The 19,231-nt window shown below is 33.7% G+C and overlaps 1 protein-coding gene across 1 annotated transcript; it reads right to left on the bottom strand.

The window, feature by feature from the left end:
- Positions 1-13,137: 13,137 nt before the first annotated feature.
- Positions 13,138-19,225, bottom strand: LOC119604269 (the record flags this gene model as incomplete). The annotated part of the gene is made up of 3 exons (XM_037956775.1): positions 13,138-13,717; positions 13,780-14,130; positions 19,166-19,225. Coding segments are annotated over 3 exons (840 nt in total), but the record flags the coding sequence as incomplete, so codon positions are not given.
- Between the last annotated feature and the right edge of the window lie 6 nt (positions 19,226-19,231).

The following is a 19,231-nucleotide window of genomic DNA, read 5'->3' as shown; positions in this document are numbered from 1 at the left end:
ACTAGACTATAGACTAGACTATAGACTAGACTATAGACTAGACTATAGACTAGACTATAGACTAGACTATAGACTAGACTATAGACTAGACTAGACTATAGACTAGACTAGACTACTAGACTAGACTAGACTATAGACTAGACTATAGACTAGACTAGTAGAACTAGACTATAGACGACTATAGACTATAGACTATAGACTATAGACTAAGACTATAGACTATAGACTATAGACTATAGACTATAGACTAGACTATACTAGAGACTATAGACTAGACTAGACTATAGACTAGACTATAGACTAGACTATAGACTAGACTAGACTATAGACTAGACTATAGACTAGACTATAGACTAGACTATAGACTAGACTATAGACTAGACTATAGACTAGACTATAGACTAGACTATAGACTAGACTATAGACTAGACTAGACTATAGACTAGACTATAGACTAGACTATAGACTAGACTATAGACTAGACTTTAGACTTGACTATAGACTAGACTATAGACTAGACTATAGACTAGACTAAACTATAGACTAGACTACAGACTAGACTATAGACTAGACTATAGACTAGTCTATAGACTAGACCATAGACTAGACTATAGACTAGACTATAGACTAGACTATAGACTAGACTATAGACTAGACTATAGACAAGACTATAGACTAGACTATAGACTAGACTATAGACTAGACTATAGACTAGACTATAGACTAGACTATAGACTAGACTATAGACTAGACTATAGACTAGACTATAGACTAGACTATAGACTAGACTATAGACTAGACTATAGACTAGACTATAGACTAGACTATAGACTAGACTATAGACTAGACTATAGACTAGACTATAGACTAGACTATAGACTAGACTACAGATTAGACTATAGACTAGACTATAGACTAGACTATAGACTAGACTATAGACTAGACTATAGACTACACTATAGACTAGACTATAGACTAGACTATAGACTAGACTATAGACTAGACCATAGACTAGACTATAGACTAGACTATAGACTAGACTATAGACTAGACTATAGACTAGACTATAAACTAGACTATAAACTAGACTATAGACTAGACTATAGACTACGCTATAGTCCTCGCTATAGTCCTCGCTATAGTCCTCGCTATAGTCTACGCTATAGTCTACGCTATAGTCTACGCTATAGTCTACGCTATAGTCTACGCTATAGTCTACGCTATAGTCTACGCTATAGTCTACGCTATAGTCTACGCTATAGTCTACGCTATAGTCTACGCTATAGTCTACGCTAGTCTACGCTATAGTCTACGATAGTCTACGCTATAGTCTACGCTATAGTCTACGCTATAGACTAGACTACGCTATAGACTAGACTACGCTATAGACTAGACTATGCTATAGACTAGACTACGCTATAGTAAAGACTATACACTAGGCTATAGTCCAGACTATAGACTACGCTATAGTCCAGACTATAGACTAGACTATAGTCCAGACTGTAGACTAAACTCAAGTCAAGACTATAGAGTAGAATATAGACCAGACTATAGACTAGATTATAGTCCAGACTATAGACCAGATTATAGACTATAGTCCTGACTATAGTATAGACTAGGCTATAGTCCAGACTATAGTCCATACTATAGACTAGGCTATAGTCCAGACTATAGTCCAGACTATAGACTAGGCTATAGTTCAGACTATAGTCCAGACTATAGACTAGGCTATAGTCCAGACTATAGACTAGACTATAGGCCAGACTATAGACTAGACTATAGTCCAGACTATAGACTAGACTAAAGTCCAGACTATAGACTACGCTATAGTCCAGACTATAGACTAGACTATAGTCCAGACTATAGACTACGCTATAGTCCAGACTATAGACTACGCTATAGTCCAGACTATAGACTACGCTATAGTCCAGACTATAGACTACGCTATAGTCCAGACTATAGACTAGACTATAGTCCAGACTATAGACTAAACTAAATTCCAGACTATAGACTAGACTATAGAATAGACTATAGTCCAGACTATAGACTATACTAAAGTCCAGACTATAGACTTGACTATAGTCCAGACTATAGACTAGATTATGTTACAGATTTGACTATTGTTTAGTCTTTAGTTCAGATTTTAGGCTAGACTTCATTTCAGATTTTAGACTAAAATATTTTTCACTACAGATTATACTATAGTCTTTTCTTATAGAAAAGCTCCATTCATATCCCTTAGCCTACCTTCCCCTGCCCAAAGTAGTAGCTTTAAATTTGATTCTTTCCAAAAAATCTTCATTATTATCATTTTCTTCCCAAAAGACCATCGAAAAATAATATCAATTTAAGTTATTCCTCTGTTGTTTCAAATCATCCTAAAAGAAGTTAAAGCGGTGCTTTAAGCTTACACCTTTTATAAGCTTTTGCTGAAATAGCAACAGAAAAAAAAAACGCTCAAAGAAATCAACAAAACGCCCGTAAAAGAGATGGACGGACAAAGAGGCAAATCTTTTTCATATTTAAAACTACACACCTCTAAGAGGTGTTGAGGGAGCGAGCGGGTAAACAAAATGTGATGAAGTAGTATAAGAAATTTTGGGCGAATTCCATTAGGGATTAAAAGAGTTACTTATTGGATTTGATGATGATTTCGGTATGAATGTATGGCAGTTGGTGGATGTTTTAATAATATAAGAAGAATTTTGGACAGTGGGTTGGGGAGTCAACTGACAACTTAAAAAATTAAAATTTTAAGTCTATTACAAAAATATTAAAGTTTCAGATATTTCATATTTCACTTATAACATTTCAATTATGTTCTAGTCCTTCACAGAATTCCAAAAAAAAATCCATATAAAAATAATTCTCCCCTAAATCACTGTACGTTTGTATATTTTATGAAATAAAGCAAAAACATCTTAAAGAATATTCTTCTTATTTTTTTTTTTCGTTCTTCACTTGTGCTGACATTTAGCCGCACACAAATCCTTTGCTTTACAAGACAGTTCGACACCAAGTCATACCAAAAATCCCCCCCAAAAAATTCTCAAAAAAACCTCTTCAGAAATCCCCCAACCGAATGTTGCAAAAAAATATAGAGCATCAACCATATGCAGGCATATCCCCCCCCCCAAAAAAAAAAAAACAACAACATCGGTTGATGTTTGCCGCTTTTATTTTTATATTTTTACTCAATGGCTAAACTTTAAGTCAAAAATGATTACAATAACAACATTAAATTCATACAGATATGATAGCAATAGCAACAGCTATACAACCAACTGCTGTTCAGTTGTTGTTGCTGCTTGGTGCTTCTGCTGTTGGCAAAGTAATTGCAAGCACCACAGGAGGCTATAACCTCAATGAAGTTGAATATCAGAATGTATAGGGAATAATACCAAAATCAAAATATACCATCTTAAAGCACACTTCAAGATACTTTTATTTTTGCTCTTTGCCTTTCTGCCTCTACTCCCCAAATCCCTTTTTTGTTGTATCGTATAGTAGTAGTAAGCTTTTGGTTTTAGTGTAGTTTTTCCTCCGATGTGTTGAGCATTATTGACTGCGCAATGATGTTTATAAACTTAAAGGCTGTAATCACATTAGCATCAGATCCTTTAGTTATCACCTGTGATGCCGACCGTATTTGGGGAGAAAACTAGTACATACATTCGCTGGATTTGCCAAAGAGGGGCTGATAAAAAGAGGTGAAATATTGACTATAGTTCGGACTAAAGTCTAGTCTATAGTCGGGACTATAGTCAAGTCTATAGTTTGATTTGGAGTCCAGTCTAGAATCTGAACAAAAATTAGTCTATAGTCTGAATAAAGTTCTAGTCTATAGTCCAAATTAAAAACTATTTGTAGTCTATACTGTAGTCTAGTTTATAGTCCGTACTATAGTCTAGTCTAAGTCTGGACTACTGTCTAGTCTATAGTCTGTACCATAGTCTAGTCTAAGTCTGGACTACTGTCTAGTCTATAGTCTGTACTATAGTCTGGTCTATAGTCTGTACTATAGTCTTGTCTACGGTATGGGCTACAGTCTAGTTTATAGTCTGTTCTATAATCAAGTCCATAATATGGACTATAATACAGTCTTTAGTAAGAACTATAATCTTGTCTATATCTTGTCTAATCAATAGTCTGGACTATAGCATAATCTATAGAATGTACTATACTTTAGCCTATAGAATGTACTATAGTCTAGTCTATAGTATGGAATACAGCCTAGTCTATAGTCTGGACTATAGCCTTATAATTTGGACTTTATGGTTTTGGACCTAGTTTATGGTTTGGACTACAGTCTAAACTATAGTCTGGAATAGAGTGTAGTTTATAGTCTGGGCTATAGTCTAGTTTATAGTCTGGACTATAGTCTAGTTTATAGTCTGGGCTATAGTCTAGTTTATAGTCTGGACTATAGTCTAGTTTATAGTCTGGACTATAGTGTAGTCTATAGTCTGGACTATAGTCTAGTCTATAGTCTGATTATAGTCTGGACAATGGTCTAGTCTATAGTCTGGACAATGGTCTAGTCTATAGTCTGGACAATGGTCTAGTCTATAGTCTGGATTATGGTCTAGTCTATAGTCTGGGCTATGGTCTAGTCTATAGTCTGGACTATATTCTATACTATAGCCTAGTCTAGTCTATAGTCTAAACTACAGTCTAGTCTATATTCTGGAATACAGTCTAGTATATAGTCTAGACTGTGGTCTAGTTTATAGTCTGGACTATAGTTTTGTTTATAATCTGGACTATAATCTAGTCAATAGTCAGGAATATAGTCTAATCTATAGTCTAAAATATAGTCTGGACTATAGTCTAAACTATAGTCTGGACTTTAGTCTAAACTATAGTCTGGACTATAGTCTAAACTATAATCTGGTCTATAGTCTGGACTATGGTCTAGTCTACAGTCTGGACTAAAGTCTAGCCTATAGTGTGAATTATGGTCTAGTCTATAGTCTGGACTATGGTCTAGTCTACAGTCTGGACTATAGTCTTGACTATAGCCTAGTCTAGTCTATAGTGAAGTCTATAGTCTAAACTACAGTCTAGTCTATATTCTGGAATACACTCTAGTATATAGTATAGACTATAGTCTAGTTTATAGTCTGGACTATGGTGTTGTTTATAGTCTGGACTATAGTATAGTCTATAGTCTGGCCTATAGTCTAGTCTATGGTTTATCCTATAGTCTTGTCTGTAATCTATATAGTCTAGTCTGTAGTGTAGTCTCTCATATGAAATATGATATAGTCTATAGTGTGGACTATTGTCTAGTCTATAATCTAGAAAAAGCGTTTGAAAGTCGAGGTTTAACACAAAGCATTATAGAACTCTATATAATAAATCAAGAAGTAGGGGTAATAAACATTTTGGTATAAATTTGGATTTTAGGAAATAAACACACGCATTTACTCAATAACTAATATGAGTGATCACCAGTAAGGCAAATTTAAAAGCTTAAGTTAAACAGATATTGAAAGGAATGAATCAGTTAAGATTTCGAAACGTCATCATGTCCATGTGATAGTCCAATTCTATGGCTGTTCTTTTCAGTGATATGTTTTATGAAAAAGCTTTTAAATCTGTTGGATCCGATTTGAAATGTTTGCACGAAGATCGCATTCCTTTAAATGATCTATTATTTTACTTCCATGTATATCGGCTGCCGATGCTGATGGTGATAGTAATGTCTCGTCAGTAGTAATGCAACCAGTGAGTCAGTGACTAGTGAGCACAGAGTAGTAGCCTAATGGTATGTAGGTAAAATATCCCACGATCAAAGGAGCACGTACGACATAAACTTCGAACATTTTGTACGTTTTCCAACATTCATTTTTGATTTCTGTAGATTCCTCATGATTGGTAGGAGTTCTTTTCTACATTCGTTGGTACATCGAACATTTGCCTTATTTCTTCTGCCACAGATGTTGATCTGTATTGCTTAATGTTTTATTTGACCATATTCCACTTTTTATAAATTTTGGTAAGAACAACAACAAAAAATAATGTTATTGAATTGTATGATAGTGTTGAGATTGGCGCAATAAGGCGAAAAAAAATAAAGGAATTGAAAACAAAACCGAAACGTGTTGATGTCTATTAAGGCGTATAAATATTATTTGGAATGTACAAATTATAGGAATTTGTTTGGGAGGCAAAAATATGTACGCGAGCCACTTGTATAATATTAATCATTTGTTTGGAGTGATCATCTCATGGAGAAGAAGAACTTACTTTAATAGAGAATTTATTTTGGCAAAGAAGGAAATGTAATGTTAGGTTTAAGTCTTTTTTTTGTTGCAGGGAAATAAATATTGAAATACTTATAAAGCGCGGAAATATAAAAGGAATTGAATGATGGTTGAAAGAAAAAAAAATATTATTGAATAAACATAATTAGCCCCAGTTTTGTGTAATATGAAAGATCAAAGGGGAGAGTAGTAAACTAGCTGATGATCTTAATAATTATGCTGATAATAATAATACAGATGTTTTGTACACGATTTCATTTTTAAAGAAGAAAAGAGTTGGAAATAACTAAACAAGGAATAATATAAATTTTCTTTATTACTAGATTACCGTACAAACTAAGGACCAGTCAGGACTATAGTCTAGTATATAGTTTAATCTATAGTCTGGAATTTAGTCTGAATGCGGAACTATAGTCTAGTATTTATTCTCGACTACTGTCTATAGTCTTTATATATACTCTAACCTAAAGTCTGAAATAAAGTCAATAGTCTATAGTCTGGACTATAGTCTAGTCTACAGTCTGGACTATAATCTAGTCTATAGTCTGGACTATAATCTATTCTATAGTCTGGACCATAATCTATTCTATAGTCTGGACTATAATCTAGTCTATAGTCTGGACTATAATCTAGTCTATAGTCTGGACTATAGTCAAGTCTATAGCCTGGACTATAGTGTAGTCTATAGTCTGGACTATAGTGTAGTCTATAGTCTGGACTATAGTCTTGTCTATAGTCTAGTCTATAGTCTTGTCTATAGTCTTGTCTATAGTCTTGTCTATAGTCTTGTCTATAGTCTAGTCTACAGTCTGGCCTATAGTCTGGACTATACTGTCTAGTCTATGGTCTGGAATATAGTTTAGTCTATAGTATAGTCTATAGTCTGGACTATAGTCTAGTCTATAGTATGGACTATAGTCTAGTTTATAGTCTGGACTATAGTCTAGTCTATAGTCTGGACTATAGTCTAGTCTATAGTCTGGACTATAGTCTAGCCTATAGTCTGGACTATAGTCTAGTCTATAGTCTGGACTATAGTCTAGCCTGTAGTCTGGACTATAGTCTAGTCTAGAGTTTGGACTATAGTCAAGTCTATAGTCTGTATTATAGTCTAGTCTAGTCTACACTCTGGACTATAGTCTAGTCTATGGTCTAGTCTATAGTCTGGACTATAGCCTAGTCTATGGTCTGGACTATGATCTAGACTATAGTCAGGACTATAGTCTACTCTATAGTCTGGTCTATAGTCTGCACTGTAGTCGAGTCTACAGTCTGGACTGTAGTCTAGTCTATAGTCTGGACTGTAGTCTACTCTATAGTCTAGTCTATAGTCTGGGCTACAGTCTAGTCTATAGTCTGGACTACAGTCTAGTCTATAGTCTGGACTACAGTCTAGTCTATAGTCTGGACTACAGTCTAGTCTATAGTCTGGACTACAGTCTAGTCTATAGTCTGGACTACAGTCTAGTCTATAGTCTGGACTATAGTCTAGTCTATAGTCTGGACTATAGTGTGGAATATAGTCTAGTCAATAGTCTGATCTATAGTCTGGACTATAATCTAGTCTATAGTCTGGACTATAGTCTAGTCTATAGTCTGGACTATAGTCAAATCTATAGTCTGGACTATAGTGTGGAATATAGTCTAGTCTAGTATGGACTATAGTCAAGTCTATAGTCTAGTCTATAGTCTGGACTATAGTCAAGTCTCTAGTCTTGACTATAGTCTGGACTACAGTTTAGTCTATATAGTTTACTCTAGAGTCTGGACTATTGTCTACTCTGTAGTCTGGACTATTGTTTACTCCGTATACTGGAATATAGTCTACTCTATAGTCTAGTCTAGTCTAGTCTACAGTCTGTACTACAGTCTCTAGTAGTCTATAGTCAGCACTATATTCTAGTCTGGTCTATAGTTTAGTTTCGACTATGATCTAGACTATAGTCAGGACTATAGTCTACTCTATAGTCTGGTCTATAGTCTGCACTGTAGTCGAGTCTACAGTCTGGACTGTAGTCTAGTCTATAGTCTGGACTGTAGTCTACTCTATAGTCTAGTCTATAGTCTGGGCTACAGTCTAGTCTATAGTCTGGACTACAGTCTAGTCTATAGTCTGGACTACAGTCTAGTCTATAGTCTGGACTACAGTCTAGTCTATAGTCTGGACTACAGTCTAGTCTATAGTCTGGACTATAGTCTAGTCTATAGTCTGGACTATAGTGTGGAATATAGTCTAGTCAATAGTCTGATCTATAGTCTGGACTATAATCTAGTCTATAGTCTGGACTATAATCTAGTCTATAGTCTGGACTATAGTCTAGTCTATAGTCTGGACTATAGTCTAGTCTATAGTCTGGACTATAGTCAAATCTATAGTCTGGACTATAGTGTGGAATATAGTCTAGTCTAGTATGGACTATAGTCAAGTCTATAGTCTAGTCTATAGTCTGGACTATAGTCAAGTCTCTAGTCTTGACTATAGTCTGGACTACAGTTTAGTCTATATAGTTTACTCTAGAGTCTGGACTATTGTCTACTCTGTAGTCTGGACTATTGTTTACTCCGTATACTGGAATATAGTCTACTCTATAGTCTAGTCTAGTCTACAGTCTGTACTACAGTCTCTAGTAGTCTATAGTCAGCACTATATTCTAGTCTGGTCTATAGTTTAGTTTCGACTAGGAATATTGCGTGTATCGTCATGTGTGGTTTCTGCACATTTAATATCTTCAAATACCAACAAAATATTTGCCATTCTCCGGCTTTTTAAAGAAACATTTTTAATAAAAATTATTGTTCTTCTTTTTTGGCTTTATTACCCAAAACAGAAATTCACGTGCTCTCTACTCCCTACAATATGAACCAAAAACATCACGTACGTGATGTTTTTTGAGCAGTTTCTCCTTTTTGTTCATTTATTTAAAGCACAGACCTTTTTAAAGCATTTTTTCGGCCACAGTTGAGCGACAGATGTTGTTGCAACACTTTAAAACACTTTTAGGCCTTCACACAAACATACATAACTACCAATGCAAAAAACACTAACCAGAGTATGTGTGTTGTTGTGGTTGTTTTTATTGTATTTTGGTTGCCTGGAAGCTTAAAAAAGCAACATGTGTGTGTTTTGGAATGAATTTTCTAGGATTCACTAGGGCAAAAACAAGAAAAAATTGAATTGTTATTACTTATACGTATTATACATATAACGATTACTTTTGCATATGTATGTAGTATAGGGAAAGTATGGTTGCTCCAACTTTTAAACTAGAGACTTACTTGATACTAAAGTTATTTCCATAGCTCCCAATAAATTATTAAAGGAAATTAATAGTATACAAACTCAGTCTCATTTTCAGCGGGTATCTTCTGGAAACATTTTTTTGAGCATATCTACTAAACACACATACATACATTTGTTGAACGAACATCATCTTTTTTTTTCTAGTATTTTATTGCTTTAGCAATTTGTTGTTATTATTTTATTAATATGTGTACTGTTCTTTTTTGAAGAGAGATTACAATCTTTTTGGTTGTACGAATACGAGCCGTTTAACTTTAAGTATCTCTATTAGTGTTTAGTGTTAGTGGCAGGAGATTTTTTTAGTTTTAAATAGTTTAATGCTGCAGGGGCAAAGAGTTGCAAAGATTTTAATAAAGACGTAATATTATGGTTCATGACAAAAATTAGAGGAAAATCAACAATGTGACTACAAACTTGACAAAAAACAAGGATTCATAGTGTACTATCGTGTTGTCTAGTGTACAATTCAGTGTATAGTCGAATGTATACTCTAGTCTAGTCTATAGTCTAGTCTATAGTCTAGTCTATAGTCTAGTCTATAGTCTAGTCTATAGTCTAGTCTATAGTCTAGTCTATAGTCTAGTCTATAGTCTAGTCTATAGTCTAGTCTATAGTCTAGTCTATAGTCTAGTCTATAGTCTAGTCTAGTCTATAGTCTAGTCTATAGTCTAGTCTATAGTCTAGTCTATAGTCTAGTCTATAGTCTAGTCTATAGTCTAGTCTATAGTCTAGTCTATAGTCTAGTCTATAGTCTAGTCTATAGTCTAGTCTATAGTCTAGTCTAGTCTATAGTCTAGTCTATAATCTAGTCTATAGTCTAGTCTATAGTCTAGTCTATAGTCTAGTCTATAGTCTAGTATATAGTCTAGTCTATAGTCTAGTCTATAGTCTAGTCTATAGTCTAGTCTCTAATCTAGTCCATAGTCTAGTCTATAGTCTAGTCTATAGTCTTGTCTATAGTCTAGTCTATAGTCTAGTCTATAGTCTAGTCTATAGTCTAGTCTATAGTCTAGTCTATTGTCAAGTCTGTAGTCTAGTCTATAGTCTAGTCTATAGTCTATTCTATAGTCTATTCTATAGTCTAGTCTATAGTCTAGTCTATAGTCTAGTCTATTCTATAGTCTATTCTATAGTCTATAGTCTTGTCTATAGTCTAGTCTATAGTCTAGTCTATAGTCTAGTCTATAGTCTAGTCTATAGTCTAGTCTATAGTCTAGTCTATAGTCTAGTCTATAGTCTAGTCTATAGTCTAGTCTATAGTCTAGTCTATAGTCTAGTCTATAGTCTAGTCTATAGTCTAGTCTATAGTCTAGTCTATAGTCTAGTATATAGTCTAGTCTATAGTCTAGTCTATAGTCTAGTCTATAGTCTAGTCTCTAATCTAGTCCATAGTCTAGTCTATAGTCTAGTCTATAGTCTTGTCTATAGTCTAGTCTATAGTCTAGTCTATAGTCTAGTCTATAGTCTAGTCTATAGTCTAGTCTATTGTCAAGTCTGTAGTCTAGTCTATAGTCTAGTCTATAGTCTATTCTATAGTCTATTCTATAGTCTAGTCTATAGTCTAGTCTATAGTCTAGTCTATTCTATAGTCTATTCTATAGTCTATAGTCTTGTCTATAGTCTAGTCTATAGTCTAGTCTATAGTCTAGTCTATAGTCTAGTCTATAGTCTAGTCTATAGTCTAGTCTATAGTCTAGTCTATAGTCTAGTCTATAGTCTAGTCTATAGTCTAGTCTATAGTCTAGTCTATAGTCTAGTCTATAGTCTAGTCTATAGTCTAGTCTATAGTCTAGTCTATAGTCTAGTCTATAGTCTAGTCTATAGTCTAGTCTATAGTCTAGTCTATAGTCTAGTCTATAGTCTAGTCTATAGTCTAGTCTATATTCTAGTCTATAGTCTAGTCTATAGTCTAGTCTATAGCCTAGTCTATAGTCTAGTCTATAGTCTAGTCTATAGTCTAGTCTATAGTCTAGTCTATAGTCTAGTCTATAGCCTAGTCTATAGTCTAGTCTATAGTCTAGTCTATAGTCTAGTCTATAGTCTAGTCTATAGTCTAGTCTATAGTCTAGTCTATAGTCTAGTCTATAGTCTAGTCTATAGTCTAGTCTATAGTCTAGTTTATAGTCTAGTCTATAGTCTAGTCTAGTATAGTCAGTCTATAGTCTAGTCTATAGTTAGTCTATAGTATAGTCTATAGTCTAGTCTATAGTCTAGTCTATAGTCTAGTCTATAGTCTAGTCTATAGTCTAGTCTATAGTCTAGTCTATAGTCTAGTCTATAGTCTAGTCTATAGTCTAGTCTATAGTCTAGTCTATAGTCTAGTCTATAGTTAGTCATAGTCTAGTCTTAGTCTAGTCTATAGTCTAGTCTATAGTCTGTCTATAGTCGAGTCTATAGTCTAGTCTATAGTTCTAGTCTATAGTCTAGTCTATAGTCTAGTCTATAGTCTAGTCTATAGTCGAGTCTATAGTCTAGTCTATAGTCTAGTCTATAGTCTAGTCTATAGTCTATAGTCTAGTCTATAGTCTAGTCTATAGTCTAGTCTATAGTCTAGTCTATAGTCTAGTCTATAGTCTAGTCTATAGTCTAGTCTATAGTCTAGTCTATAGTCTAGTCTATAGTCTAGTCTATAGTCTAGTCTATAGTCTAGTCTATAGTCTAGTCTATAGTCTAGTTTATAGTCTAGTCTATAGTCTAGTCTATAGTCTAGTCTAGTCTAGTCTATAGTCTAGTTTATAGTCTAGTCTATAGTCTAGTCTTTAATATACTCTATAGTCTAGTATATAGTCTTGTCTACAGTTTTGTCTACAGTCTAGTCTATGGTCTAGTCTATAGTCTAGTCTATAGTCTAGTCTATAGTCTAGTCTATAGTCTAGTCTATAGTCTAGTCTATAGTCTAGTCTATAGTCTAGTCTATAGTCTAGTCTATAGTCTAGTCTATAGTCTAGTCTATAGTCTAGTCTATAGTCTAGTCTATAGTCTAGTCTATAGTCTAGTCTATAGTCTAGTCTATAGTCTAGTCTATAGTCTAGTCTATAGTCTAGTCTATAGTCTAGTTTATAGTCTAGTCTATAGTCTAGTCTATAGTCTAGTCTATAGTCTAGTCTATAGTCTAGTCTATAGTCTAGTCTATAGTCTAGTCTATAGTCTAGTCTATTTTCTAGTCTATAGTCTAGTCTATTTTCTAGTCTATTTTCCAGTCTATGGTTTAGTCTATAGTGAAAACTACAGTCTAATCTGTGGTACATTCTAGAGTCCATTGTAAGACAAATTGGTTTGCTATCCAACTCTATAATTTTTACATCTCAATTTTACCTCTATTCTGAAAAGTAGTGCATACCTTAAGGCTGTTAAATTTAACTCACCATAGTCTCTATTAGTGAAGGCAACAACTAATTCGCAACATTAGTTTTTTTAGCACAGACAAAAACCATTTTATTAATGGTGTATGTTGTTTGCTACTACTGTGAATGAATTTAATTCTATAATTTAAAAATAATCTATAAATTAACCACTTTTTTGCTTAATTTTTATTTTTGTCCCAGATATGAAAACAAAAAATTTTAATACTTTTCATTTTATTTCCATTAAATTCTTCTTAATTATAAATATTTAACATTTCACTAATTCAAAATTTTATAACTAATTTAAAAGCACTTGTTTAAGAATATTTTTCAGGACTCGTTTCTGTTGACTATGTTTAATTAACATATCCTAACTATTGATTATTTTCATCAACAATTTCTATAGTAATACTTGGCAAATTATCCTCAACCGCTATAGGTTGTGCTGCTTCTACTTCTACTTCTGCTTCCCCTTCCTTTTCATTTTGCACCAAAGGCTTTAAACTAACATCACTCGCTCGACGTGTTGTAATGGATTTTCTACGTTTATTTAAAATATCGAATTTTAAGGACACTACTGGTTGTAAATGACTTAAGGGATTAGAGTTGCTATTACGTCTACTAGTAGAAGAGGAATTCGAGGTACTTTGACCATTAGATACACCGCAGGCGCCTTCCACTTCCAATTCATTGTTGTTTGATTTTGCTTCAGGAGTTTCGGCTTCTCGGCGCACACAGTAGCGTCCTTCTGTGGAACGGGAACGGCGCATTTTCATGGACTCTTGACGTACACTCAATAAGTTCTATTAACGGTTAAAGAAAATCAAAAAATGTTCATAAATTTGATGCAAAATTTATATCATACCTCCTGCATTTCCATTCTTTGGCTATTTTTACGGGCTCTCCTTAAACCATGTTGCTCTTCCAACTTATTAGCCACCGTACACATCCAATCTTTAGCTTGAGCCAAACCCATCGATGACTGTGATCTCTCGGGTAGGCCCTCATTGAAAATTGAACTTCTACGTCGTGTTTCACTACCACCCTCCAACACAAATACTCTGGGAAAGTCTATAACAAAATCACGACTTCTTATGAGATCAGCTAAAGCTCCAGTAGGTCTTACATTACTACTGTTGACTGAACTGTTTGCTGCAGCATCGGCTGGAGTTGTTTCTGCCGGATATTCCAAAATACTTTCCTCACTGCCAATGAACTAAATGAGTAAATAAGGGAATTTTTATTAAACACTTTACTTAAACTAGTTATTGAACTAGTTTGACGACCTTCGATCAGGTTCATTCAAGCATAAGCTATATTAATTCATAGAATAAATAAATAGACTAGTTCAGACTATAGACTAGACTGTAGTGTATACCACACTACAGAATAGACTATAGATTAGTTTAGTCTATAATCTGGACTATAATCTAGTCTATAGTCTAGACTAGTTTGTTGTCTGGACCATAGGCTAGTTTAATGCCTGTACTATAGTCTAGTCTGAAGTCTGGAGTATAGACTAGACTGTAGTCCATACAATACTACAGAACAGACTATAGTCTGGACTATAGCGTAGTCTATAGTTTGCAGTATATATTCCGGACTGTAGTCTAGTCTATAGTCTGGACTATAGTGTAGTCTATAGTCTGGACTATAGTCTAGTCTATAGTCTGGACTATAGTCTAGTCTATAGTCTGGACTATAGTCTAGTTTATAGTCTGGACTATAGTCTAGTTTATAGTCTGGACTATAGTCTAGTCAATTGTCTGGAATATAGTCTAGTCTATAGCCTGGACTATAGTCTAGTCTATAGTCTGGACTAGGTCATATAATAGTCTATAGTTATTCTATAGTCTAGTCTATAGTTCTAGTCTATAGTCTGTCTATAGTTTAGTCTATAGTCTAATCTCTCGTTAGTCTTAGTCTAGTCTATAGTCTAGTCTATAGTCTATTCTATAGTCTTAGTCTATCGTCTATTCTATAGTCTAGTCTATAGTCTAGTCTATAGTCTAGTCTATAGTCTAGTATCATAGTCTTCGTCTATAGTCTAGTCATGTCTAGTCTATAGTCTAGTCTATAGTCTAGTCTATGTTAGTGTTTAGTCTATCGTCTAGTCTATAGTATAGTCTATGTCTAAGTCTATAGTCTAGTTCTATAGTATAGTCTATAGCTATAGTATAGTCTATAGTTAGTCTATAGTCTAGTCATTAGTCAGTCTTAGGTCTATAGTCTAGTCTATAGTCTAGTCTATAGTCTAGTCTATAGTCTAGTCTATAGTCTAGTCTATAGTCTAGTCTATAGTCTAGTCGATAGTCTAGTCTATAGTCTAGTCGATAGTCTAGTCTATAGTCTAGTCGATAGTCTAGTCTATAGTCTAGTCTATAGTCTAGTCGATAGTCTAGTCTATAGTCTAGTCTATAGTCTAGTCTATAGTCTAGTCTATAGTCTAGTCTATAGTCTAGTCTATAGTCTAGTCTATAGTCTAGTCTATAGTCTAGTCTATAGTCTAGTCTATAGTCTAGTCTATAGTCTAGTCTATAGTCTAGTCTATAGTCTAGTCTATAGTCTAGTCTATAGTCTAGTCTATAGTCTAGTCTATAGTCTAGTCTATAGTCTAGTCTATAGTCTAGTCTATAGTCTAGTCTATAGTCTAGTCTATAGTCTAGTCTATAGTCTAGTCTATAGTCTAGTCTATAGTCTAGTATAGTCTAGTCTATAGTCTAGTCTATAGTCTAGTCTATAGTCTAGTCTATAGTCTAGTCTATAGTCTAGTCTATAGTCTAGTCTATAGTCTAGTCTATAGTCTAGTCTATAGTCTAGTCTATAGTCTAGTCTATAGTCTAGTCTATAGTCTAGTCTATAGTCTAGTCTATAGTCTAGTCTATCGTCTAGTCTAGAGTCTAGTCTATAGTCTAGTCTATAGTCTAGTCTAGTCTAGTCTATAGTCATGTCTATAGTCTAGTCTATAGTCTAGTCTATAGTCTAGTCTATAGTCTAGTCTATAGGCTAGTCTATAGTCTAGTCTATAGTCTAGTCTATAGTCTAGTCTCTAGTCTAGTCTATAGTCTAGTCTATAGTTAGTCATAGTCTAGTCTATAGTCTAGTCTATAGTCTAGGTCTATAGTCTAGTCTATAGTCTAGTCTATAGTCTAGTCTATAGTCTAGTCTATAGTCTAGTGCTAGTAGTCTAAGTCTATAGTCTAGTCTATAGTCTAGGTCTATAGTCTAGTCTAAATCTAGCTATAGTCTAGTCTATAGTCTAGGCTATAGGTCTAGTCTATAGTCTAGTCTATAGTCTAGTCTATAGTCGTTAGTCTATAGTCTAGTCTATAGTCTAGTCTATAGTCTAGTCTATAGTCTAGTCTATAGTCTAGTCTATAGTCTAGTCTATAGTCTAGTCTATAGTCTAGTCTATAGTCTAGTCTAGTCTAGTCTATAGTCTAGTCTATAGTCTAGTCTATAGTCTAGTCTATAGTCTAGTCTATAGTCTAGTCTATAGTCTAGTCTATAGACTAGTCAAGTCTATAGTCTAGTCTATAGTCTAGTCGATAGTCTAGTCTATAGTCTAGTTTATAGTCTAGTCTATAGTATAGTCTATTCTATAGTATAGTCTAGTCTATAGTATAATCTAGTCTATAGTCTTTAAATAAAAGCTTTCTATTTCGTAATAACTTTATTTTGCTAAAATCTTTGGCATAACAAAGATTTTTAACGACAAATTTGATTCCCAGATAATAAATGAAATATTATTGTCACAGATTTTGAATTAAAAAATAAGCTTTTTTCTTAAAAGCTTTTGATTTTAATGAAATTTATGTGTATCTCTCTAGCATTAGGTGAATGATGTGAAAACTTACAGCAGTTGAAACATTTAAGCAAAGCTTTGTAATTTTGTTTACTAAAAGCTCTAATTTAAGCTCTAGCTATAAACAATAGACCAATTAAAAAAGCAGTTTATAAATTATTTTTAGTTTTTTAAACATATATTTCTTTCGACATTTAATTGTTGTTTTTTTTTTGTATTTTTTAGTTATTTAACTTATTTAGTATCGTATTTTCTCGGTAATACTTTTTTTATAGATTTTAGAAAAAATGTTAAACTTAAATTAAAGATTATTTACATTAAATTTTTTCAGCGAATTTTAGCAATTATTTAAATTTTCGTGTATTTTTTATATAAATGACTAGTAGTCTTTTTCTTTAAGACGCTGACAAATTTTTTTACTAATTTTAAAGTTTTTTTTTTTTCATCTTTAATTTCGTTTTAGCACTACTATAACTATTATAAGGTGTACAAAAATTGTTTTTTTTAGCTTAAATTATGTTTAAACTTAAATTATAATTAGTAGGTTATAAAACTTATAACTCGATTTTTTATATATTTTTCTTTCTTGTCTCAAGTCTTAGAACTCTTAAGTATTGATTTTTGGGATCAGTTTAAAGCCATTTTTTAAACTAAAACTATTTTAAAATTACAAAAAATTAATAATTATGATTAAATTATAAAAAAAATATACAATAAACAAATATTTACAATATTTTTGTGTTTTTTTTAAGAAATAACTACAAATAAAACTCAAAAAGCTCAAAAATACATATTGAATACAACAGCAGCAGGAGCTTGAAACAAAAATCTATTCCAGAAATGTAAATACACTGGGGAGCTTTAAGCTTTAAGGTTACGAAGTTTACTGGACTAGAGACCTAACTAGAACTGAACTAGAGACCTAACTAGAACTGAACAGAACTAGAACTGACTAGAACTGAACTAGAACTGAACTAGAACCTGAACTAGAACTGAACTGAACTAGAACTGAACTAGAACTGAACTAGAACTGAACTAGAACTGAACTAGAACTGAACTAGAACTGAACTAGAACTGAACTAGAACTGAACTAGAACTGAACTAGAACTGAACTAGAACTGAACTAGAACTGAACTAGAACTGAACTAGAACTGAACTAGAACTGACCTAGAACTGAACTAGAACTGAACTAGAACTGAACCTAGAACTGAACTAGAACTGACTAGAACTGAACTAGACTGAACTAGAACTGAACTAGAACTGAACTAGAACTGAACTAGAACTGAACTAGAACTGAACTAGAACTGAACTAGAACTGAACTAGAACTGAACTAGAACTGAACTAGAACTGAACTAGAACTGAACTAGAACTGAACTAGAACTGAACTAGAACTGAACTAGAACTGAACTAGAACTGAACTAGAACTGAACTAGAACTGAACTAGAACTGAACTAGAACTGAACCTAGAACTGAACTAGAACTGAACTAGAACTGAACTAGAACTGAACTAGAACTGAACTAGAACTGAACTAGAACTGAACTAGAACTGAACTAGAACTGAACTAGAACTGAACTAGAACTGAACTAGAACTGAACTAGAACTGAACTAGAACTGAACTAGAACTGCACTAGAACTGAACTAGAACTTAACTTAGAACTTAGAATAGTGTAGTAATCCAGACTACAGTCGAATCAGTAGTCTAGAATATGGTCCGATCGATAGTCTATGCTATAGTTTAACCAATAGTCTAGACTGTAGCCTAGTCAATAGTCTAGTTTATAGTTCTCTCAGTAGCTCAAGTACCTACATAACACAGCAAAGCATTTCTCTTAGCACTTAAACAAAATCTACAAATTAAAAAAAATCCAAAAAATTTCTTCTACTAAATTCTTCATTTGTTTTTTTTGCTATTGGCAGCTCTAGTTACTTGCACTGGTACCCTAAACAACTGCTACATATTTTAGACATCAGTCACCAAATGACTGCCAGTATTAACTTGACCTTGTTGCTGCTGCTGCTGCAGTATAAAACCCGTGCTCCAGGCTTGATTAATATCACTATTTGTTAAATTATTACTATTACTACTATTATAATTATAACTACTATCTACAGCATCTACTGCTGCTGCAGGTGCTGGTGGTCTATGATAATTTTGCATATGTGTTTCAATAATATCTTCCCTACTGCTGTGTGGCTCTATAGTTGTAATCGTTTGTGTCTCTACACTAGCTTGGTGGCACTAATCTACTGGGAGTATTATTGCTACTACTACTAGTACTACTGCTATTGACTGCAGCTACTGATGTTGATGATAATAATGAGTTGGTATGGGATGTGGGCACTACACCTACAACTACTACAGGCACATCTGTATCATCTAAAGGCGCTGTATTATTAGCGGGCATATGTCGGGGTGAGGGTGTTGTATGGATTTCATCACCCACCACATAACCATAGAATTTTAAAACATCCAATTTGCACATGGGACAGGTGCGATGCTCTATTAACCA

This window comes from Lucilia sericata, unplaced genomic scaffold, assembly GCF_015586225.1.
Source record: "Lucilia sericata isolate MDLA Ls3-8-SP2 unplaced genomic scaffold, ASM1558622v1 Contig000376F_arrow, whole genome shotgun sequence".
NCBI classification, from domain to species: Eukaryota; Metazoa; Arthropoda; class Insecta; order Diptera; family Calliphoridae; genus Lucilia; species Lucilia sericata.
Note: the sequence above shows the minus strand (reverse complement) of the source record. Positions and strands in the feature narration are given on the sequence as shown.